A 25046-nucleotide genomic window follows, 5' to 3' on the forward strand; every position below is an offset into this window, starting at 1 on the left:
ACGTTGATTCCCCTCATGCCCCACTCATGTGTCCAGTTGGTTTATTATTTCATTGATTCATTTATTCAGCTTCCATTTAATAGAATTTCTGACATCTGAGTTTGCATACCATCTTATAGTTTTCTATTTTTTTTACCTGTTGCTTGTTCTTCCATCTTCCTTTTTGCCTTCTTCTGGATTAAGTATTTTAAATATTTATATTTTCTCCTGTGTTATTTTGTTACTTATACATTTTTACTATTCTTTTACTGAGAGCTTAAGAAATTACTGTGTGCATACCAAAACCAAAATACCCATTGCTGTCGAGTTGTTTCCGACTCATAGCAACCCTATAGGACAGAACAGAACTGCCCCATACAGTTTCCAAGGAGCACCTGGTGGATTTGAACTGCTGATCTCTTGGTTAGCAGCTGTAGCTCTTAACCACTAAGCCACCAGGTTTCCTGTGTGCCTACAAGACTTATTAAATCTAACATAAATGATTACATTTAATACTTATCGGGCAAGTAAAGACCTTAAAACACTTTAACATCATTAACCATACTTTGACCACTGTATTTTTTTTTTGTTATTACTATGAAGTAATTTAACTCTTCCTGTATTTTAAATACCATAAGACATTATTATTATTTTTTTTCTGTACCACCAAAATCCACTTAGATGCCTATGAATTTCTTTTTATATTTTTTGTCATTTCTCCTACATCTCTGAGCTTCTGCCTAGGATAATTTTCCTTCTCTCTGAAGAATTATCTTTATTGCTTTGTTGTTGTTGTTCCAAGTTGCTGGTGCTAAATACTCTTATTTTTTGTCTGAAAATCTAGCACAAAAGTTTTTGTGAGATAAATTTTTGTTTTAGATTGGTAGGATGGTAGATACAGTGTGTGACTATTTTGAAAATATCCCTTTTTTCTGCTGAAAAGTCAGCTGTCAGTTATATTGTTGCTGCTTCATATGTAGGTAGTAAATTTAAAAAAATTTTTTTTAGGGATTTGTGTGTGTGTATGTATGTGCTTTCACTATGATATGTCTTATTGTGCTTATATTTATCACAACAGTGCTTCTTGATTTTGTTCCTGAATGTGTTTTATAATATTTGGAAAATTATCAGCCATTATGTCTTCAAAAATTCCAAAGATTCTATAGAAGAATCCTGATCAAAAGGAGGAAAATTTAAGAGAGAATTTAAAATTCTCAAGAACTCCAGACTTTTTGGAGCCATGGAGGCAGGATGAACCCCTGAAACTATTGCCCTGAGATAATCTCTAAATCTTATACCAAAAATACCCCTGAGGTCTTCTTAAAATCAAACAATAGTTTAGCTTAATTAGTAAAAAAAAAGAAAAGAAAGTCTGCCTTGAGCACTATGCTCTTTTAAGAACTATCTATTTGGGATCAAATAGAAGAGGGCAACTTTGAAAGTTTATACAGGAACTTTAGGTGGCAGCGAGTTTATGTTAATGGGGGAGGAACAATTTAGAAAAAGAGAATGAGAATAGTTGTACAACTCATAGTAGGTAATCAATGTCAATGAATTTTATATGTAGAAACCATTGAATTAGTGTATGTTTTGCTGTATATATTCTCAACAGCAACAAAATAAATTAAAAAAATTTTTTTAACATTGCATCTGGTTGGTTTTCTTTCTCTTACACATATAGGTGGGACAGAAAAGTTTATATATATACTATTGTTGAGCCCTTGTGGCACAGCAGTTAAGAGCTTGGCTTCTAACCAAAAGTTTGCCAGTTCGAATCCACCAGCCACTCCTTGGAAACCCTATGGTACAGTTCTACTCTGTCCTACAAAGTCACTATGAGTCAGAGTCAACTTGACGGCAACAGGTATTGTTGAGTGTAATTATGAATACCAATACACTGCCAAGCTGAGCTGTCATTGGTTCCCAGAGAGGGTTGGGACAGTCTCTAGACAGCAGGGTCCTCAGAGAAGTGGGATAATGCATTCTAACTAACTTTATCTGAACTCTTTACATTAATAAATACGCATTATATTTTTTCAGTTAAAAATTGTTGTTAGCTGCATTTGAGTCAGTTCCAACTCATAGTGACCCTATATACGACAGAATAAAACACTGCTAGGTCCTACACCATCCTCATAGCTGTCGCTATGTTTGAGCCCATTGTTGCAGCCACTGTGTTAATCCATCCCATTGAGGGTCTTTCTCTTTTTCACTGACCCTCCTCTTTACCAAGCATAATGTCCTTCTCCAGGGACTGGTCCCTCCTGAGAACATGTCCAAAGTATGTGAGACAAAGCCTTGACATCCTTGCTTCTAAGGAGCATTCTGGCTGTACTTCATCCAAGACAGGTTTTTTTCGTTCTTCTGGCAGTCCACGGCATATTCAATATTTTTCACCAACTCCATAAAGTAAAAAATTACTAAGTGACTGTGACACGGTAGATGCTCTACCAGTTGCTGGATATAAATCATTGGCTTCACATATATCTTCTATCCTCTTCAGTCTTAGTTTTTGAGGGGAAATTACAGTACCTAAGTAATTACAGATGTTACGAATGTTAGAAAATCAGAAGTCAGGGTTTTGTGTGAACACAATGCAAGTGGCTAAACATAATCTAAGAGTGGAGCAGGTTCCTCTCAAGGTATAAGTTTAAGCTGTGTCTTAAATAATGAATGAGATTTATCCACAAGAAAAGGCATATAAGGAAAGAAGGGGACATTCTGGGAAATTCGAAAAGCATGAAATCAGGTAGTAACACATAATTATTAAAATGTTTAGTTACCCAAACCAGTGGTCATCCAGTTAATTCTGACTCATAGTGACCCTATACAGGACAGAGTAGAACTGCCCCATAAGGTTTCCAAGGAGCGTCTGGTGGATTCAAACTGCCAACCTTTTGGTTAGCAGCCATAGCTCTTAACCACTATGCCACCAGGGTTTCCCTGTTTAGTTATAGTTGGTATTTATGACAGTGCCCTCAGATGAAGTGCTTGGCAATTCAGTGAATATATTGTTTTGTTCACAATGATTGCTCTTGATGTTTCTTTCTTTAGAAATAATGTTTATTATTTTTCCATGATAAAAAAATAATGATTTTCTTCTGCTGGTATATTTGTAGTAATCTACGTTGTGGAAAATTAATGTGTATATATACAAATAAATTTCCATTTTCAAAAGAAGATGCTGCTGTCCTTTATGCTGGTGTAGAAGGAGACATATGCATTAGCCTGTATTATCCATCCAGGCATAAAAATTACAGCCATATGTGGGTACCAAGTGGAACCATTTGTGGTGATAATAAGGTAGACAGCTTTATTTTCCTCAATTTAAAATGCCATTAAACTCTATTTCTCTGTTTTTAATGATAATAATTTAAAATTATTTCTTAGTATAAAAGTATGTGTTCAATACAGACAAATCACAAAATAGTGAAAATATAAATAAGAAAACAATAATCATCTGTACTCACACACAGGAACTGACATGGTTAATATTTCCACAAATACGTAGTATTTTTTTCTGGTCAAGTTTGTGTGTACCTTCTGAATTAAAAATCATGCTTCACATGTACTTTGTACCTGCCTAATAACATCTTTTTTAATAACATCATATTTCATAGAAGGAATTCCATAGGTCATGAAGTGTTTGATGCAATGACTTTTTGGATAGGTATTACAAAGAATATATGTTCATTAAAGCAATGTAAATGATGGCAAAAGTGCACGAAAGAAACCCAAAGTCTCTACAAATCACATAGTGGAGACATAAACACTGGTAATATTTTTACAAACATTCTTGAAGGTAACTATAGGAATATATATGAATAAAAAAAAAAATTTTAATATAAACATATTTTCATAACTTTATGAAAACTTTATATAGATTGATTCACACTAAACATGCAGTTTTGTTATTTTGTTAGTGTACCATTTTATGTAAAAAAACATGGCTGTGTACCACCATTTTTCTGTCTATGAATGTATATATTCCTGTATCTACTTATCTACCGACCTACCTATCTATCCATCCACTTATCATCTATGTATCTATCTATGTTTTCCCAAAATCTTTCCACATAAATGCAGTCACTTTTAACACTTCAGTGTTCCCATAGTTTTCATTTTGCCAAATATTTCATATAATTGAGAGTTAAGGCTATAATTTCAAATTCCATTATCATTTCTAAACAACATAATCGTATCTTGAGAATTAAGAACTGAAACTTGTCTGCAGTTAACAAAAATCACCAACTGGCTTAAATAGTTTAAGGCCCTCCCTTTTCACACACATCAATCAAAATAATTCTAGACACTAGCAGTCCGGTATAGTTGTTGTTGTTCCACTATGTAATCAGTAACCCTAACTCTCTTGAGCTTTTAGCTTTAGATCCTGGACAGGTATCCTCTCAACCTTACAATACTGCTGGATGTCCAGCCATTATGTCTGCCATAAGTCAGAAAGACCAGAAAGGGCTAAGTAATAAAAAGGCAGCATGCCAGTTCTATCCCTACAGTTGATGAACAACAGAAATTAATTAGGTACCAATGCTCTGCCACAATATTCTGAGCATGACCAAGATGTTGCTCTATTAAAAGGACATCTATTTCAGAAGCCAGCTAAAAAAAAAATCAGCCTGTGGTGACGTTGGAAAAGTTTGTGTTCCAGTTGTCCATGGTGAAGCCAGCCTATCTACAGAGATAGAGGGATTAAGAAGGTACAGGCTGGTACAAGTGGTGGCTACAAAATACTATCTTCAGATTTATCAGCTTCTTCCCATATATTTGCACGTGGTGGAGATCGAGCTAACTGCAGCGGGTTGAGCGCTTCAAAATCTTAAATTTATTCTTCAAATTAGAGATTTTTGTTTATAAATATAATTACCGATATGGATGGATTGAAAGATCCATCTTGCAAATTGTTTTTTTTTTTTTTTCTGATTTTTGGCCTCTTCTTAGATTGAATAATTTTTGTGATTTTATCTTTACTATTTTTTTTTATTTAAATTTTATTGGCTTATCTTTTTAAAAAAAGAGAAGAAAATTTAAGGATGTCCCTAGGTTTTACCGCATACACTTTTAACTAATCACATCCTTCAAACAAGATTATGCAATTTAATGTGTAGTGTAAGAACCTTATAACATTTTGCTCCTAATTCCTCCTCCTATCTTTTGTGCTATTGCTGTCGTGCATTTTAATTTAGCATTTGCAATAAACTCATAAAGTGTTATTATTTTTTCTTTAGACAGTAATTTATTTCTTATTGTGATTAAACCCTGGTGTTGCAGCGGTTAAGCATTTGGCTGCTAACAAAAAACTTTGGCAGTTTGAATCCACCAGCCTCTTCTTGGAAACTCTATGGGACAGTTCTACTCTATCCTATAGGGTCATTACGAGTTGAAATTGATTCTACAGCTACTGGTTTGGTTTTGATTTTGTGATTAAATTAAGGAAAAATGCCCTTAAAATTTACCTTCATTTAAAAATTTCTGGAGATCTTCATTTCTGTGTTTAGATCTAAGTTATTATCTGATTTCGTATTCTTTCTGCCTGAAGAACTTTCCTTTAAGTTTCTTTGTAGTACAAGACTATTGGTAATGAATTCTCACAGGATTTGTTTGCCTGAAAAATATTTTATTTATTTTTCAGTTTTGGAAATATATTTTCACTCAATATAAAATTCTGGACCACCAGTTTTTCCTGACACTTTAAAAATGTCAGTCAATTGTGTTTTGGTTTGTGCAATTTCTAACAAGAGTTTTCATAATCCTAATTTTTGTTCCTTTCTGGGTAATAATAATTATTTTCCCTTTACCCTTCAAAGTTTTTTCTATCATAGAGTTCAGCAATTTTAATATGATGATGTACCTAGCTTCCTTTTTAAAAAAAATTATAATTTTTTTCCTGAGTTTATTGTTTCTCTGGTTTTATGTATTATATTACTTGATGAAAATTTTTGGGTATTGTCTCTTCGAATATTTTTTCTCTTCTTTTCTTCTGTCTTTCTCTTCCTTAACCTCTCTCTCTCTCTCTGTGTCTCCACTCCTCTCTCTCTTCCCTCTACCTCCCGCCAATTGTACATGTGTTAGTATGATATTGTCTCCAAGCTCATGGATTCTCTTCTCTCTTTTTCTGTGTGTGGGTTTTTCTTTGTATTTCATTTGTGTAATTTCTACTGATCAATATTTGAGTTCCCCGATTCTTTCATTAGCTATGTCAGGTCTATTGATAAGCCTGCTGAAGGTATTCTTCATCGGTTTGAGAATGTCATTTCTATTTTTTTAATTTCTTATATTTTTATTTGACTCTTATAGTCTCTATTTGCTGAAATTCTCCATCTATTAATCATATTTTCCATCTTTTTAATTAGTGCCTTTAATGTTATATATAAATATATATACATTGTTGTTGTTGAATGTCATTAAGTTGGTTCCAACTCATAGCAACCCTATATACAACAGAACAAAACACTGCCCTGTCCTGCATCATCCTCACAATCATAGCTATATTTGAGACCATTGTTCCAGCCACTGTGTCAATCTGTCTCGGGAAAGTCTTCCTCTTTTTCACTGACCCTCTACTTTACCAAGCATTATGCCCTTCTCCAGGGTCTGGACACTCCTGATAACATGTTCAAAGTACTTGAGATGAAGTCTTGCCATCCTTGCTTCTAAGGAACATTCTGGCTGTGCTTCTTCCAAGCCAGACTTGTTCGTTCTTCTGGCAGTCCATGGTGTAGTCAATATTCTTCACCAACACCATAATCCAAAGGCATCAATTCTTCTTTGGTCTTACTTATTCATTGTGCAGATTTCGTGTATATACGAAGCGATTGAAAATACCATGGCTTGGGTCATGTGCACCTTAGTCCTTAAAGTGGCATCCTGGTTTTTAACACTTCAAAGAAATGTCTTGCAACAAATTTGCCCAGTGCAATACATCATTTGATTTTTTGACTGCTGCTTCTATGGGAATTGATTGTGGATCCAAGTAAAATGAAATCCTTGACAACTTCAATATTATGTCTGTTTACCATGATGTTACTTATTGGTCCAATTGTGAGGATTTTTGTTTTGTTTACGTTAAGGTATAATCTATACTGAAGGCTATAGCCTTTGATCTTCATCAATAAGTGCTTCAAGTCCTCTTTGCTTTCAGCAAGCAAGGTTGTGTCACTTACATATCACAGGTTGTTAATTAGACTTCCTCCAATCTTGATGCCCCATTCTTCTTCACATAGCCCAGCTTCTCTGATTATTTGCTCAGCATACAGATTGAATAAATATGGTGAAAGGGTACAACCCTGAGGCACACCTTTCCTGATTTTAAACCATGCAGCATCTCCTTGTTCTGTTTGAATGACTGTCTCTTGGTCTATGTACAGGATTCTCATTAGCATAATGAAGTGTTCTGGAATTTCCATTCTTCACAACCTTGTTCATAATTTATTATGATCCATACTGTCGAAATCCTTTCCATAGTTAATAAAGTACAGGTAAACATCTTTCTAGAAATCTCTCCTTTCAGCCAAGATCCATCTGACATCAGCAATGTTATCCCTCCTCTTCTGAATCCTGCTTGAATTCTGGTAGTGCCTTGTCAATGAACTGCTGCAACCATTTTATATATATACACATACATACACACACACATACATATATATACATACATACATATATATGTATGTATGTGTATACACACACACACACACACATATAAATCAAACCCACTGCCTTGGACTTGATTTTGACTCATAGCAACCCCATAGGGTTTCCAAGGCTATAAATCACCAAGGAAACAAAATGCCACATTTTTCTCTCATGGAGCTGCTGGTGGATTTGAACTGCCAACCTTTTTGGTTAGTAGCCAAATGCTTAACCACTGCACCACCAGGGATCCATATATGTTTGTGTGTGTGTGTGCATGTATATATACACATATATATATAATTCCTCTTCTGCTAGTTCAAACGTTGGAATCATCTCTGAGTCTGAGTTTTTTTTTTTTTACCTTTTTATATGTTTCATGATATTTCTTTGGTAAGTGGGTATTACAAGTTGCATAGTAGACTGAGGTAGTGTTTATGCCTGCTAGGTCATCTGTGTGGGTTGTTGACTTAATATAGTCCAGTTGATTCTGTTGTTGTTATAGTTACCTTCAATGCCCTACTATCTTCAAATTCTATAAACATTGCCTTGTATTTATGGTGGGGCTGGTTTTCCACGTGTCTTTTTCCTAATGTCTATGTTCTCACTTCAACTTTTAGCCTTCCCTTTTCTCCTACACTTTCAAGAGGTCTCTCTTTATGCACTTGCCCCTCACCAGGTGGTAGACTACTGTTCCTTATTTCTTGGTTCTGGGTACCTTCCAGATTTGGGGGCAGAGGAAGGGAAGAATTCTGTCTTGTCCCCATCTAGCCTCAGACTTAGGCAGGTTCTGTTTTTCCAAGTCTCTGGGGTGTTGCTTACTCAGTGATCCTGTCTTTCCCAAAGATAGAAGCTCTCTGTTAGTCTGCACCTACACATTCTCCTCTTTTTCCAGAAAGTAGATTAGTGGATTTCCAGTAGCTGGGGGAGGAGGTAATGGACAGTGACCGTTAATGGGTAAAGGGTTTCTTTTGAGGGGGGAGTGAAAATGTTCTGGAATTAGCAGTAACAGTTCCCAACTTAATTAATATACTAAAAACTACTGACTTTTGTACTTAAAAATAATAATTAAATTATGGGAGCAGAGGTGCAAATGGAAAAAGAGTATCCTTGGGGGAAAAAGAGGCTATATGGGGCCAAGAAAGAATGCTATAAATTCCCATTGCAACCCAGCATTACCCACACAGATCTCAAATTTTGATATGCTGAAACATATCTATAAACTTTTTTATTTCCTTAACCATTCCTTCTTTCATCTATGTAGTCTTTTTTTTTTTTTTTTTTTTGGAATTCTGTTGTTTAATTTACAAGAGTTTAGAGATTTTCCTGTTATCCTTCTGTTAATAATTTCTAGTTTGATTCAGTTATGGGTTGTAGAAAAGTCTTTATGATTTCAATTCCTTTAAGTCTGGTGAGGTTTGTGTTATGGCCAAGAATATGGCCATATCTTGGTAATGTGTCATGAGCACTTGAAAAAAAAGTATATTATTTTGTTCTTGGGTGGGATAGTTTATCTATGCCAATTAGATCCTGTTGGTTGATTGTGCTGTTCAGTGCTTCTATATTCTTGTTGATTTTCTTTCTAGTAATTTTATCACTTACAGAGAGGAGGACGCTGAAGTTCACAACTATAATTGTAAATATACCTATTTCTCCTTACAACACTCTCAATTTTTGCTGTATGTATTTAAGACTCTTGTATTTGGCGTGTACATGCTTAGAATTTATACATCTTCTTGGTGGATTGACCCTTTGTTTGTTATGTAATGCCACTCTATGTCTCTAGTAATTTTTTTCAGTGATGGCTTCATTATCAAATATTAATATAGCCACTCTTGCCTTTTTTAAATTTGTGTTTGGGTTGTGCCTATTTTCCATACTTTCACTTTCAACCTACCTTTGTCATTAATTTGAAGTAAATTTCTTGCAAACACCATACAGTTGGGTGTTTCTTTTTTTTTTTTTTTTAATCACTCTGCCAACCTCTGCCTTTTAAATGGTATATCAGGACCATTTGTAGCTAATGTAAACATTGATATGTTAAAACGTAAACCTGTCATTTTATCATTTGTTTTCTGTTTGTTTCCTCTGTCTCTTGTTCATCTATCTCTTTTTTCAGTTTACTTGCAGGTTATGTAACTTTTTTTTTTTTTAATTCCATATTGACTTATTCATAACGTATTTGGGTATATCTCTTTGTATAGTTTTCTTAGTGGTTGCTCTGGGTATTAAAATTTACGTACATATAATATACTCACGTGATATGGGTATTACAGTACATCAGATATGGGTTGCCTTGTTATATTGGGCAGGGGTTCATAAGACATCTTGTTGCTATATTGTTTCTGTGGTCCTAGGATCTTGAACCAGTTTATATTGCTTATATTTCCAATAATCAGAGTTTTCCTTTAGTTGTTTTTTCCATTATTTCTAGAGATTACATTTGTATATTATGCAGAGCTGCACGAAAAACTGATTCTAAGCCCATATTTTCTGGGCCAGAATTCACAGATTCCTGTGTTATATTTTCATAATAGTCGCTCCATTTTCTTCATTATAGCAATCACCTTGTGTGTACATACATATGTTTGTGTGTTTATTTATATGTATTTTTAATTTTTTATTCTACCCTGTAAGCTCCATGAGGTTTAGTAGTATGTCAGTTCTGTTCGAACATGTCAATTCATTGCATAGTCCAGTTATTTGATCCTCTGGTAGCACTAAATTTATATTTCTTTAATAAATTTCTTATTTCTCATTATAAAATGGAACTCATTTATTAATCTCTAAATTCCAGGAATTGTACTAATTATTTTGGCTTAACTCTTTTTTAGATTTGTATGGAGAGTATGTGTGTGGAAGACAATCTTTTGCCTATAGAATGTTCCTCTAGAAAATGCAATTTTCAGGGAGTAAGTATCAGTAATTATGACATAAAAATGGAAAGCAGCCACACTTATTCCAGGATCACACACACATACACACAAAATTCCAATTATCACAAAATTCCAATTATCGTACTTATATGTAAGTCATTTAATGCTAGCTGAAGTTACGTGATTCTAGCTACTTATAAAGTGACATTTCTCCTGGTTTCAGAGATGCAATAATAGAAGGAACTGCCACTGTGAGGATCGCTATTTGCCTCCAGATTGTTTAACTATATCTAACACATGGCCTGGAGGAAGTGTTGACAGTGGCAATTTTCCTCCTGACCCTCGTGAGTATTAATAACAACTGAAAGCTAAACTGCAATTCACTTTAAAATTATCAAATTAAATAAGATAAATGCTATTTTTTATCCTGATAGTTTTAGATTTGTTTTGATTTAATATAATAAACCAAGAATGTCCATTTATTTTTGTAGTAAACTTCTAGAGATGAACAGATTACTGATCCATATGATGAAGCTAGTCTTCTTTTTCTTACTTTGTCCCCCCTCCCCTTTTTTTTTCTGCCTAGTACCAGAGGGCAGATTTCAAGCAGTGTAAAACTGGAACGGAATGTGAAAAGGAGGAAGAAACCACCTTAGGTGTTATTCTGTCCAGATAGTTGTGTTTGAATAAATGAAAATGAGAGAGTCTAGGTAGTGATGAAGAAGAAGAGTATGGTTGATGATCAAGTGAAACGAAACCAAGATTTTTTTTTTAAGATGGAACATCTTGGAACATATCTATGTTACTAGGAGGTAGAGTCAATATAAGGGCATATTTTGAAGTTGAGAGAAGTAGGGTAATACATGAAAGAAGTTTCTTAACAAAAACCATATGTCAAATTGGTAGGTTATAGATTTTTAAAATGCTTGTACTAATTTTCCCTCTCCCTAGGCCTCTTAAACATCCTCTGCAACATGTGGTAAATGAAAAATACAGGATAGAAACAATGAGACCAAATATTTTCAAGTTCGTAATATATATACATGCCATAAACCCATCTATTATAAACCCCAAACCCATTAACCCATTGCTGTCAAGTCGATTTCAACTCATAGCGACCCTATAAGACAGAGTAAAACTGCCCCATAGGGTTTCCAAGGAGCCGCTGGTGGATTCAAGCTGCCAACCTTTTAGTCAACAGTCATAGCTCTTAGCCACTGTGCCCCCAGGGCTCCTATTATAAACGAGGGGATATAAAACTGTAATCTACTTACACAAAAAAGGCACACATAAAACAGGGAAAAGGGTTTTTTGAAAAGACACACAAAGTTTAGCTTAGCTAGTTAAAAAAAAAAAATGCCTGCCTTGAGCATCACACTCTTTTTAAGAACTATCTACATGGGATCAAATTGACAACAGCAACTTGAAAGAGTAAAAGGGAACCTTAGGGGGCAGTGAATCTATGTTAATGGAGAAGGAACAACTCAGAAAAGGAGGATGAGAATGGTCACACAACTCAAAGAATATAATCAGTCACTAAATGGTACATGTAGAAACTGTTGCATTAGTATATGTTTTGTTGTATGTACTCTCAATAACAAAATAAACAAAATTATAAAAAAGATATACCATAAATATACTAAACAATTAAATAAATTAGTGTGTAATATATATTACTATCATTTACAATAAATTAAAATAAAAGCCTTAACTGTTCATATTAAAATATAAACACCAAGGATAGAAATAATGCAAAAAGAAATTGAGCCATCCAGATAACAGTAAAAGATTTATAGCATTTATCAGGGTCAGTTAAATCAAGCAGGAAAGACAAAATAATAATCATTCACAGTATTGAACAACCGAGTGTGCTTAAACTAATAGAAAGTGAAAACAAAAAAGAATATACCTTCTAAGTTTTTCTCTCAATATCCAACCGTTTATTGTCATTGTTCCCTCGTATGTAATCTGTCTTATTTTCTGACTGTTCTCACTACTTTTCTCTTTCATAGCACGAGACTGTTGTGATTTTTGTATTTATACTGTTTTGGATTTGCTGAGCTTCTCAGTTCTAAAGTTTGATATTTGTTATCAAAGATACTTCAAGCCCAGATGACATTATGGGTTAATTGAATATAGAATAATACCAACTTTACGCAAACTCTCAGAAAATAGATGTGTAAGGCAACATTCCCAACTTATTTGATGAGGCTAGTGTAGCACATATGCAAAATGCTGACAGGACCGTATAAGGGAGAAAAAAATTAGAGAACAATCCCTTTATAACCTAGAATATTCTCATCGATACTAGCAATTAAAATCTAGCAATGAAACAATTTATAAAAAGCTTTGTGCATCACTAGCAAGTGGAGTTTATCCCCAACATGCAATTTGATTGATAGTCGGTCAATGTAATTTACCATATACACAGAATTCTTAATAAAGTTATAGGATAATCTTAGTAGATGCGAAAAAAGATATTGCAACATTCAACGTTCGTTCATAAAAACCCTGAGCAAGCTCTGAATATGCTGTAGGGCATCTAAGAAAAACAGAGTTGCTGTGATACCTAATAGTGAAATATTGGACTTTTTCTTACTGAATCAGGGGAAAAAAGCAAGACTATCTCCTCTCATCACTTCAATTCAACTCTGTGTTGGAGTACTAGCCAGTGCCATGAGGTAAGATAAAGAGACATAAAAATAATAAAGAAATATTAAAAATAAAAGAAAATGTTAAAATTGACTTTGCCAATAACGCTGTTGTGTATATAGAAAATCCTAAGGAAACTATAAAACAATTCCTAGACTGAATAAGTATATTTAGCAAGCTCACAGTATAAAATCAAAAACCCGTTGCTGGTGAGTGGATTCTGACTCATAGTGACCCTACAGGACAGAGTAGAATTGCCAGGCCATAGGGTTTCCAGGGAGCAGCTGGTGGGTTCAAACTGCTGACATTTTGGTTAGCAGCCATAGCACTTAACCACTAAGCCAGAAGGTAAATGAAAAAGTTATATTTCCATTTAACAAAAATTTAATACTAAAATTTAAATAGATAAGAATGAAAATCCAGAGCACTTATACTTTCTCCAGAAAGTACCGAATATCTAAGGAATAAATCAAGTGAAGGCTGGGCCAGGCCTCCGAGCTGGACACAGTTTCATGTCCTTATTAAATATTTCTACATCTTCCTTTGTGAAGAGCATAGTCAAGTTTGTTGCCAGTTTTTATTCTGTTGTCTTTTTATTATTATTTTGTAGAAACTCTTTATATATTCTGGAAGATATAGAAATATCCAGTAAACACATGAAAAGGTGATAAATATCATGAATAATCAAGCAAACACAAATTTATAAGATACAACTTCCCTATTAGAATGTGAAAATTTTAAAAAGCATAATAATGCCAAATATTTGCAAGAAAGCATGTAATTGTAACTCCTGTAACAATAGAAATGGTAGAGTCTCCATAAAAGACCAAGGAAAGGAGCTTCGTAATTGATGCTTTTGAATTATGGTGTTGGCAAACAATATTGACTATGCCACAGACTGTCAGAAGAATGAACAAGTCTGTCTTGGAAGAAAGACAGCCGGAGTGCTCCTTGGAAGCAGGGAAAGTGAGACATTGTCTCACGTATTTTGGACATGTTATCAGGAGAGACCAGTCGTTGGAGAAGGACATTATACTTGGTAAAGTAGAGGGTTAGCGAAAAAGAGGAAGACCCAAACAAGATGGACTGACACAATGGCTGCAACGATGGGTTCAAGCATAACAACAGTTGTGAGGATGGCTCAAGACAGGACAATGTTTCGTTCTGTGGCACACAGGGTCGCAATGAGCCAGAATCGACTTGACAACACCTAAGAACAACATCAGTCTTAACCTGATAACTTATCAAGTTGATAACTGAACAGCAGTCCTAACTTTACATATAGGATTGTTCCTACATCAAATGTGAATTTATGACCTGATCGTTCTCATGCATTACTATATGGTTATAAGTCAGTTCAGAATATCAGCACGTTTACTTAATCATAAGGAAGTGTATTAAGGAAGGTCTTTAATAATTACTATTAATTACTCCTAATATTTCATGTTTTCTTTCCTAGAAATTCGCTACATCGAGAATGTCCTCCCCTCCAAAACTATAAAATGGTCAATTATATCTCCTGTTATTTTATCCATTATTCTCTGTGCACTGATCATTGTATTTATACAAGTCACCCCCCTAAGAAAAAAATGTAGACCTGCAAAATCTACAAGTGATGAGTACATAGAATTTTTTTTAATTTTAGGTTTTTAATTGTAAGATTTTTAAAAGTTACATCTACCAACTAACTCATAGTTAATATTATGGTATAATTAGTAATATTAATTTGGATTTCAATTTTGTCTTTAAACACAGGTTTATTACTTGACAAATCAATAATTAATAGAAAGGAAAGGGTTTTTTTTTTTTTTTTTTTTTTTTTTTTTGGTTTTTTTTTTTTTTTTTATAATAACTTTTATTAAGCTTCAAGTGAACGTTTACAAATCCAATCAGTCTGTCACATATAAGTTTACATACATCTCACTCCCTACTCCCACTTACTCTCCCCGTCTAGAGTCAGCCCTTTCAGTCTCTCCTTTCTTGACAATTTTGCCGGCTTCCCTCTCTCTCTATCCTCCCATCCCCCCTCCAGACAAGAGTTGCCAACACAATCTCATGTGTACACCTGATATAATTAGCTCACTCTTCATCAGCGTCTCTCTCCCACCCGCTGACCAGTCCCTTTCATGTCTGATGAGTTGTCTTCAGGGATGGTTCCTGTCCTGTGTCAACAGAAGGTCTGGAGAGCATGACCGCCGGGATTCCTCCAGTCTCAGTCAGACCATTAAGTTTGGTCTTCTTATGAGAATTTGGGGTCTGCATCCCACTGCTCTCCTGCTCCCTCAGGGGTCCTCTGCTGAGCTCCCTGTCAGGGCAGTCATCGATTGTGGCCGGGCACCAACTAGTTCTTCTGGTCTCAGGATGATGTAGGTCTCTGGTTCATGTGGCCCTTTCTGTCTCTTGGGCTCTTAGTTGTCATGTGGGCTTGGTGTTCTTCATTTTCCTTTGCTCCAGGTGGGTTGAGACCAATTGCTGCATCTTAGATGGCTGCTTGTTAGCATTTAAGACCCCAGACGCCACATTTCAAAGTGGGATGCAGAATGATTTCATAATAGAATTATTTTGCCAATTGACTTAGAAGTCCCCGCAAACCATGCTCCCCAGACCCCCGCGCTTGCTCCGCTGAGCTTTGAAGCATTCATTTTATCCCGGAAACTTCTTTGCTTTTGGTCCAGTCCAATTGAGCTGACCTTCCATGTATTGAGTGTTGTCTTTCCCTTCACCTAAAGCAGTTCTTATCTACTGATTAATCAATAAAAAAACCCTCTCCCACCCTCCCTCCCTCCCCCCCTCGTAACCACAAAAGTATGTGTTCTTCTCAGGTTTACTATTTCTCAAGATCTTATAATAGTGGTCTTATACAGTATTTGTCCTTTTGCCTCTGACTCATTTCGCTCAGCATAATGCCTTCCAGGTTCCTCCATGTTATGAAATGTTTCAGAGATTCGTCACTGTTCTTTATCGATGCGTAGTATTCCATTGTGTGAATATACCACAATTTATTTACCCATTCATCCGTTGATGGACACCTTGGTTGCTTCCAACTTTTTGCTATTGTAAACAGAGCTGCAATAAACATGGGTGTGCATATATCTGTTTGTATGAAGGCTCTTGTATCTCTAGGGTATATTCCGAGGAGTGGGATTTCTGGGTTGTATGGTAGTTCTATTTCTAACTGTTTAAGATAACGCCAGATAGATTTCCAAAGTGGTTGTACCATTTTACATTCCCACCAGCAGTGTATGAGAGTTCCAATCTCTCCGCAGCCTCTCCAACATTTATTATTTTGTGTTTTTTGGATTAATGCCAGCCTTGCTGGTGTGAGATGGAATCTCATCGTAGTTTTAATTTGCATTTCTCTAATGGCTAATGATCGAGAGCATTTTCTCATGTATCTGTTGGCTGCCTGAATATCTTCTTTAGAGAAATGTGTGTTCATATCCTTTGCCCACTTCTTGATTGGGTTGTTTGTCTTTTTGTGGTTGAGTTTTGACAGAATCATGTAGATTTTAGAGATCAGGCGCTGGTCGGAGATGTCATAGCTGAAAATTCTTTCCCAATCTGTAGGTGGTCTTTTTACTCTTTTGGTGAAGTCTTTAGATGAGCATAGGTGTTTGATTTTTAGGAGCTCCCAGTTATCGGGTTTTTCGTCATCATTTTTGGTAATGTTTTGTATTCTGTTTATACCTTGTATTAGGGCTCCTAGGGTTGTCCCAATTTTTTCTTCCATGATCTTTATCGTTTTAGTCTTTATGTTTAGGTCTTTGATCCACTTGGAGTTAGTTTTTGTGCATGGTGTGAGGTATGGGTCCTGTTTCATTTTTTTGCAAATGGATATCCAGTTATGCCAGCACCATTTGTTAAAAAGGCTGTCTTTTCCCCAGTTAATTGACACTGGTCCTTTGTCAAATATCAGCTGCTCATACGTGGATGGATCTATGTCTGGGTTCTCAATTCTGTTCCATTGGTCTATGTGTCTGTTGTTGTACCAATACCAGGCTGTTTTGACTACTGTGGCTGTATAATAGGTTCTGAAGTCAGGTAAGGTGAGGCCTCCCACTTTCTTCTTCTTTTTCAGTAGTGCTTTGCTTATCCGGGGCTTTTTTCCCTTCCATATGAAATTGGTGATTTGTTTCTCTATCCCCTTAAAATATGACATTGGAATTTGGATCGGAAGTGCGTTAAATGTATAGATGGCTTTTGGTAGAATAGACATTTTTACTATGTTAAGTCTTCCTATCCATGAGCAAGGTATGTTTTTCCACTTAAGTATGTCCTTTTGAATTTCTTGTAGTAGAGCTTTGTAGTTTTCTTTGTATAGGTCTTTTACATCCTTGGTAAGATTTATTCCTAAGTATCTTATCTTCTTGGGGGCTACCGTGAATGGTATTGATTTGGTTATTTCCTCTTCGGTGTTCTTTTTGTTGATGTAGAGGAATCCAAGTGATTTTTGTATGTTTATTTTATAACCTGAGACTCTGCCAAACTCTTCTATTAGTTTCAGTAGTTTTCTGGAGGATTCCTTAGGGTTTTCTGTGTATATAATCATGTCATCTGCAAATAGTGATAACTTTACTTCTTCCTTGCCAATCCGGATACCTTTTATTTCTTTGTCTAGCCTGATTGCCCTGGCTAAGACTTCCAACACGATGTTGAATAAGAGCGGTGATAAAGGGCATCCTTGTCTGGTTCCCGTTCTCAAGGGAAATGCTAGGAAAGGGTTTTAAGAAGGTCAATGTTTAACTTCATATCAACTTGTATTTCTTAAGGATGAAATCAAATACAACGTAATTGGCATTTGAATGTGTTCTATTTGATTATTCCCTCTATTATTATTATATTACTGCATTTTTGAAATTTTTATGTAATTCAAAAGACATTGTATATACAATTTTGTTTAAACTTCATGAAAATCCAGGAGAGTATTTTAATCTCTTGTGCAAATCATAAGAGACTAGGAGTTCTGCTCTTAGGCCCAGAGTTAATCAGAGATGACATGAGATAAAATTTATATAACAATATATCACTGAAAATCTACAGTAATAGTCATGACTTAGTTGCAAATAATAAGAATGCAATTAGCTTCTCAAAAATTGAACATGAAAATATATAAAGAAAAGCCAACCAAACCAAACCCATTGCCGTTGACTTGATTCTGACTCATAGTGACCCTATAGGACAGTGTAGAACTGTCCCATAGAGTTTCCAAGGAGCACCTGGTGGATTCAAACTGCCAGCCTTTTGGTTAGCAGCCATAGCACTTGACCACTTTGCCACCAGGGTTTCCAATACATATGTAAAGGGATGCCTTCATAAGTAAAAAATAATTTTCTTTATGAAAATTTCTGTCATTGTTTCTATTGATGAATTTCTTAACTAGTTTCTCCTATCATTAAAAATGACTTGAGCTTTATGACTGTATTTCATAAAATTAAGTAGAGACTATTCTTTAAAGAAGAATATACTCTTTGGCATAATTTTTGACAAAGAGATTGCTGAAGTAATGTATACCACTCAAAATAGATAATGATTGTTGTACAGGAAATACTTGAATATATTAAATGTCATTCTTTATTTTAGATAGTTTTTATTGTGGAAAAAATGATATTGAGAGTCTTTGGAAATAAAGTGGCTGGTTTAATGATGGCAATAGAAATATTTAGGAGAGATGAAAAGTGATAAAAAAAATAACAAAATCCAAGAAAAATGTCAATTCAAAATATGTTGAGTGCTTTAAAATTTTTAATTATTCTACTTGCTTGCTCATCTTGGGAATGCAAAGAGTGTTGGTCAGCAGGGGAGGTATTTCAGTGTTCTTGGATAGCAAGAAGTGGTGTATAAAAATTGTTAAGAAAATGTTTGTATTTTCTTCATCATATTTTTTTATGCATGTATTTAGACAACAGGAAAGTGAAGATGTATCCCAAGAGTAGTCTGTAAAAACAAAGAATCCAAATTATTAAAGTAAGTTTAAAGTATTTTAATTATGAATGAAAAATGTATACTGATATTATTTACGAAAGGATGATAGATATTAAGTGGAAATGTAAACTACTTCAGTGGGCATGATGAGCCTATAACATTTCATTCTACAGTGATACATTTGATTGTTACTCTAAAATAATTTAATTCCTCTGATCCTTACAAAATGTCTCATAATGAATAATCCACGTGCTAGCTGTCCCCTCCACATTACTTTTATGGCTTCCATGTCTTTGAAAGGGTAAATACTACTATAAATTCGAAGGCATATTACATGTTTCAATGACTCAAAATTTAACTTATTTAATCATACAGGTGAAGTTTCTCTCTTCTTATTTCCAGAACAATGAGCTGAAATGGACAGAAGCACTAAAAAAATGTTGGCTCAGAAATTCGGACTTTGTGTTTTAATTTGACATGCAAAGGCTCTAGTTTTTTTGTTTGCTTGTTTTGTTTTTTTTTAATCTTTACCAGTAATTTTTTTTAAAGATAATTTACTTGTAAAATAAATAATCAAAAAATACAACAATTAATTAAATAATGTTTAAGAGTCTCTTTATGTGTATGTTTATGTTTCTGAATATAAATATATCATATTTATATCTGTATATATCCTGATTATTGAAGGCTTTTGCACTCAGAATATTAGCCAAAGGAAATCAATTACATATACAAGAGTAAAAAAAAAAAAAAAGTAAATAGGTTAGTAATAGTAAAAATATGATTTAAAAGGCCATTATATTTTAAATTTTCAGTGATACTTGTTATAAATAGTTTAATGACTCATATACAATTAAAAATAAAGATGGTCAGACTGTGAAAAAAGAAACTCTTAACTACATACTTCTTACAAAAAAAGTCATAGAAGATTCATAGACATATTCAAACTCCCTGAAAGACCACGTTACTGAGCTGAGGCCTGGATACCGTGGTCTCTGGGGACATCTAGCTCAACTGTCATAACACGGTTTATAAAGAAAGTGTTCTACATCCTACTTTATAGTGAGTAGTGTCTGGGACCTTTAAAGCTTGTGAGTGGCCATTTAAGATATGTCTACTGGTCCCACCCCGTCTACAGCAAGGGAGAATAAAGAAAGCCATAGACTCGAGGGAAAGATTAGTCAAAAGGACTAATGGGCCACAACTACCACAGCCTCTACCAGACTGAATCTGGCACAATTAGATGGTGCCAGGCTAACAGCACTGACTGCTCTGACAGGGATCACAATAAAGGGTCCTGGACAGAGCTGGAGAAAAGTGTAGAACAAAATTCGAATTCACACACACACAAAAAGGCAAGACTTGCTGGTCTGACAGAGACTGGAGAAACTCCAAGAGTATGACCCCCCCGAGGACAACTTTTAACATACTGAGGTCACTCCTGAGGATCACCCTTCAACAAAGATTAGACAGGTCCATAAAACAAACAATAACGCACATAATTCAACCATATGTATGAGTCTAAATGGGCACACCAGCTCAGGGGCAATGATGAGAAGGCAGGAGGGAACAGGAAAGCTGGACAAATGGAAATGGGGAACTCAAGGTTGAAAGGGGAAGAGTGTTGACACGTCACGGGGTTGGCAACAAATGTCACAAAATAATAGGTGTATTAATTGTTCAATGAGAAACTGATTTGCTTTGTAAACTTTCACCTAAAACACAATTTAAAAAATGTATAAAAATATTTTAAGGGGCTCAAAAATAAACAAATGTCAACTCGGCTCCACCATGGAGTGTAGAATGGTAGGTTTTGAGGCAGAAGCACCTGACCTAATCTGGATGATAATGGCCATCAGTTCCCTTGCTACAGTCCAGAATTTTAAGGCTGACTGCAGAGATTTGAAAAATGACAAAAAAAGAAAGTGTCAGCGTCTTCAATTCAGCATCCTTCAGTGTGGAGTCCACAGATTTACATTTACCTGAGAACCCACTACAAGAACCTTTTAAAAATGTTGGAACTATACGTTGAATACATAGTTTCAGACTGCAACATGGGGATCCTTCAGAGTTCATGAGGTTCTTTTTTTCTTGTTCTGTTTACCTGGATTTTTGTTTCAATTTATACCTTACATGAAATAGTACAAAATTCAGAAGTATAAGCCAGAATCATTGGAAAGCCGGTGAAAATGTTTTAAAGTGCTTCTTTTTAATCATTTTTGTATCCAGCTGCCTTTGATTTGTGGAATCTATTATTTCACAGAGTATTTCAAAATTTCTTACAATTGAGAAAGAATGCCAAGATGATATGCATACTTATATTGAACAGAAGAGAACTCGTATTAAAAGATACTAAGGGAAATCATTAAATTTCAAGTCTAAAATGAATGAAAGAATTGAAGAATAATTTGTGAAGGACTTGCTGTGCTAAGATGCTTTGGTTGTGCTGTGAATGAGGATACCTGGCACTATTTCCTGTGTAGTAGATTCTTACACCACAATAGATTACAAAATATATTCCTAAAATTCATCATGAGTGTCAGGCTCCATTTTGAATAGATACTGAATATGTACATCCTCTGGAGACCTTAATTCTTGGAAATGAATTTTTCATTGGAATCACGCTTTTTTGTGACCTTATAATTTTTCTTTGGGCATTGTTGACCTTTCATTTGATAGATAACTATTGATATCTATGGTGGTTATGATACTCCTTTCAATCCTTTACATCTCATCTCTTTCCATATTTGTTCACAGTATCATGATTTCCCCCAATTGAACTTCATCGGAAACTATGCTCCAACTTTTACATGGTGGGATAAAATTTTTGGAACAGACTCTCATTTTAATGCCTACACTGAAAAGATGAAGGAATTGGAGCAAAAAAACTGAATAAGCCTCTCCTATAAACCCTCTTGAAGATACAGGTTTCCCTGAACTGAAACTAGTAGCTAACATCGTTTCTGGGAGCAGAAATAAGCACGTGTCCTGGCCGCTAAGTGTTAAATAGGACATTAACAGTCTTTAATTATCTTCCTAGTGGGAACTTTTTCTACTTTACATACGAGTCCTGTTTATGTACAAATAAAACAATACATATTAAATGTGGGGGAAAAAAGTCAATACAGAATTCTATACCCAGAAGGATTACATTTCTAAAATGAGGACAAACATTAAAAAAAAAATAATAATTATACAAACAAAAAGCAGAGAGAATTTAATTGTATTAGACAAGCACTAAAGGAATTTCTTCAGGCTAAAGGAAATGATCCCAGATGAATGTCTGCATACACAGGAAAGGAAAATATCAAAGAAGGAAAGATATAGGTAAATATAGAAGTCATTTTAAAATTTTATATTGAAAGTCTTTAAGTTTAAATAAAACATCACAGTAAATTTTTATAATCCAAATACGTATAATTAAATTTTATGGCAAAAATAGAACAAAGAGGTTTAATGGAATTTTACTGTTATAACATTCTTACATTGTTCATAATATATGTGGAATGTAATATATTAAAATGTATAATATATTCTCTGATCATTAAAACAACAAAAATCAAGTGGTATATCTATAAATCGAGGAGAATAGATTAAATGGTATATTAAAAACACCTCCATTATTCAAGAGAAGGTAATTATGTAAAAACAAAATAAATAAAAATACAGGAAAAATAGAAAACCACTAGCAAGATAAGAGTTGCAAACTTAATATGTCCGTAATTATACTAAATGAAATGGACCTATTATTCCGAATAAAGCCAAATATTGTCAGACTGCATAAAACAAAGACCCATTTATATGCTCTGTACAAACTCAGACACACTTTTAAGTATCAGGGCACAATTTGAAAGGAAATGAATTTTTAAAATAACATGTATATTCTAATCATAAAAAAGTAACTCTGGCTATGAAAATGCCCGGCAAAATAGATTTAATGACAAGAAATATTATCATGGGCAAAGACTGACATTCAAAATGACAAAAGCTCAATTTATCGAGAAGAAAAAATATGTCCAAATATGATGGAAAAAAATAACATATCTTCAAAACTCAAGAATTAAAAATTGATAGAACACAAAGGAGTAATAGAAAATCTACAATCTTGGTTATATTGAAAGAATGAGTAGACAAAAAAAAAAATCAGTAACAATATAAAATATTTGACAATATATTAGCCAACTTGACCTAAATGACATTTAGGGAATACTATATATAACATAAATGATGATAATACACATAGACCTTTCCAGATGCAATATATAGCAATCAAATTGACTATATCTATAGAAAGAGACAATGGACAAGCACAATATCATCAGTGAAGACAAGGGGAGGGGGCAACTGCAAACAGACTGTCAATTGCTTATGCGCAAATTAAGTTGAAGCTGAAGAAAATTAAAACAAGTTCATCAGAATATATCCCACCTGAGTTTAGACACCATCTCAAGAAAAGATCTGACGCACATAACACTAATGACTGAAGATGAGAAGAGTTGTAGGATGACATCAAGGACATCATACATGAAGAAGGCAGAAGGTTATCAACAAGACAAAAAAGAAAGATCAAAGTCAAGTCGCTGCCAGAAGAGGCTCTGTAACTTGCTCAACTTGATCTTGAGTGCAGAGCAGTTAAGGAAAACAGAACTAAAGATGTTGTAAAAGAACTGAACAGAAGATTTCAAAGGAAAGCATGAGAAGACAAGGTATTTTAATGAAATGTGCAAAGACCTGGTGTTAGAAAACGGAAAATGAAGAACACACTTGGCGTTTTGTAAATTGAAAGAACTAAAAAAAAATGCAAGCCTTGAGTGACGATATTGAAGGATTCTATAGTTAAAAAAATTCAATGATGTAGGAAGCATCGAAAGAAGATGGAAGAAATACAGTCACTGTACCAAAAAGAACAGATAAATGTTCAAACATTTCAGGAAGTAGCATATGATCAAGAACTGATGATACTGAAGGGAGAAGCTCAATCAGCACTGAAGGCATTGGTGAAAAAAAAAAACTTCAAGAATTGATGAAATACCAATGGAAATGCTTCAGCAAATGGATGAAAAGCTGGAAGCGCTCACTCATCTATGCCAAAAAATTTGGAAGACAGCTACCTGGCCAACCGATTGGATGTGATACGTATTCATGCCTGTTACAAAGGAAAGGCTATCAAATAAAATGTAAAAATTATCAAATCGTATCATTAATATTATATACAAACAAAATTTTTATAAAGATAATTCAAAAATGGCTGCTGTGGTACATTAGCAGGGAACTGCCAGGAATTCAAGCCAAATTCAGAAGAGGCTGTGGAACAAGGGATGTCATTGCTAATGTCAGATGGACCTTGGCTGAAAGCAGAGAACACCAGAAAGATGTTTACCTGTTTTTTATTGACTACACAAAGACATTTGACTGTGTGAATCACAAAAAAATTATAAGTGAAGAAGTATTTCAAACATTACACTGCCTGGTTCAAAGAATAGTGGACAGGTAACACTTCTCAGTTTGTGCTATGAAGCCAGCATATCGCTGATGAAAAACCAACAAGTTCACTGCAATAAAATAAAATTACAATTATGTCTTATGAATATGGATTCAGAAATCAAATCAAATCCAGCAAAATATAAAAAGAAATATAAATAGGTATATTCCAGAACTGCAAGGTTACTTCAACACTAAAAAAATCAATAAATTTATTTCACAACGTTAACAGAAAATGGAGAAAATAATTTGATCACATCATTTTATACAGAAAAAAAAAGTATTGGATAAAATTCAACATCCATGCTACAACACATATCATAAACATCTCAGCAAATTGGGATAAAAGTCAATTTCTAAATAAGAGTAAGTGCATCTACAAAAATCCTATAGCTAGCATCATATATTTATTGGTGATATATTCAAACGTTCTTCTCCTCTCTAAGACTGGGAATAATACAAGGGTGTCTCCTGTAACCTCTTCAATTCAAT

The 25046-nt window shown here is 34.5% G+C and overlaps 1 protein-coding gene and 1 pseudogene across 1 annotated transcript in view; both read left to right on the plus strand.

Moving 5' to 3' along the window:
- LOC126065480 (disintegrin and metalloproteinase domain-containing protein 2-like) overlaps positions 1-11155 on the plus strand; it is a 68277-nt gene extending 57122 nt beyond the window's left edge. The window contains exons 16-17 of the mRNA XM_049865502.1: positions 1661-1705; positions 11086-11155. Coding sequence (XP_049721459.1) covers positions 1661-1705; positions 11086-11155 — 115 coding nt within the window. The remainder of the gene's footprint in view (positions 1-1660; positions 1706-11085) is intronic.
- A 9827-nt stretch (positions 11156-20982) lies between these two features.
- On the plus strand, positions 20983-21965 carry LOC126065481 (methylsterol monooxygenase 1-like; annotated as a pseudogene).
- Positions 21966-25046: the final 3081 nt, after the last annotated feature.

This window comes from Elephas maximus, chromosome 22 (genome assembly GCF_024166365.1).
Source record: "Elephas maximus indicus isolate mEleMax1 chromosome 22, mEleMax1 primary haplotype, whole genome shotgun sequence".
NCBI lineage: Eukaryota > Metazoa > Chordata > Mammalia > Proboscidea > Elephantidae > Elephas > Elephas maximus.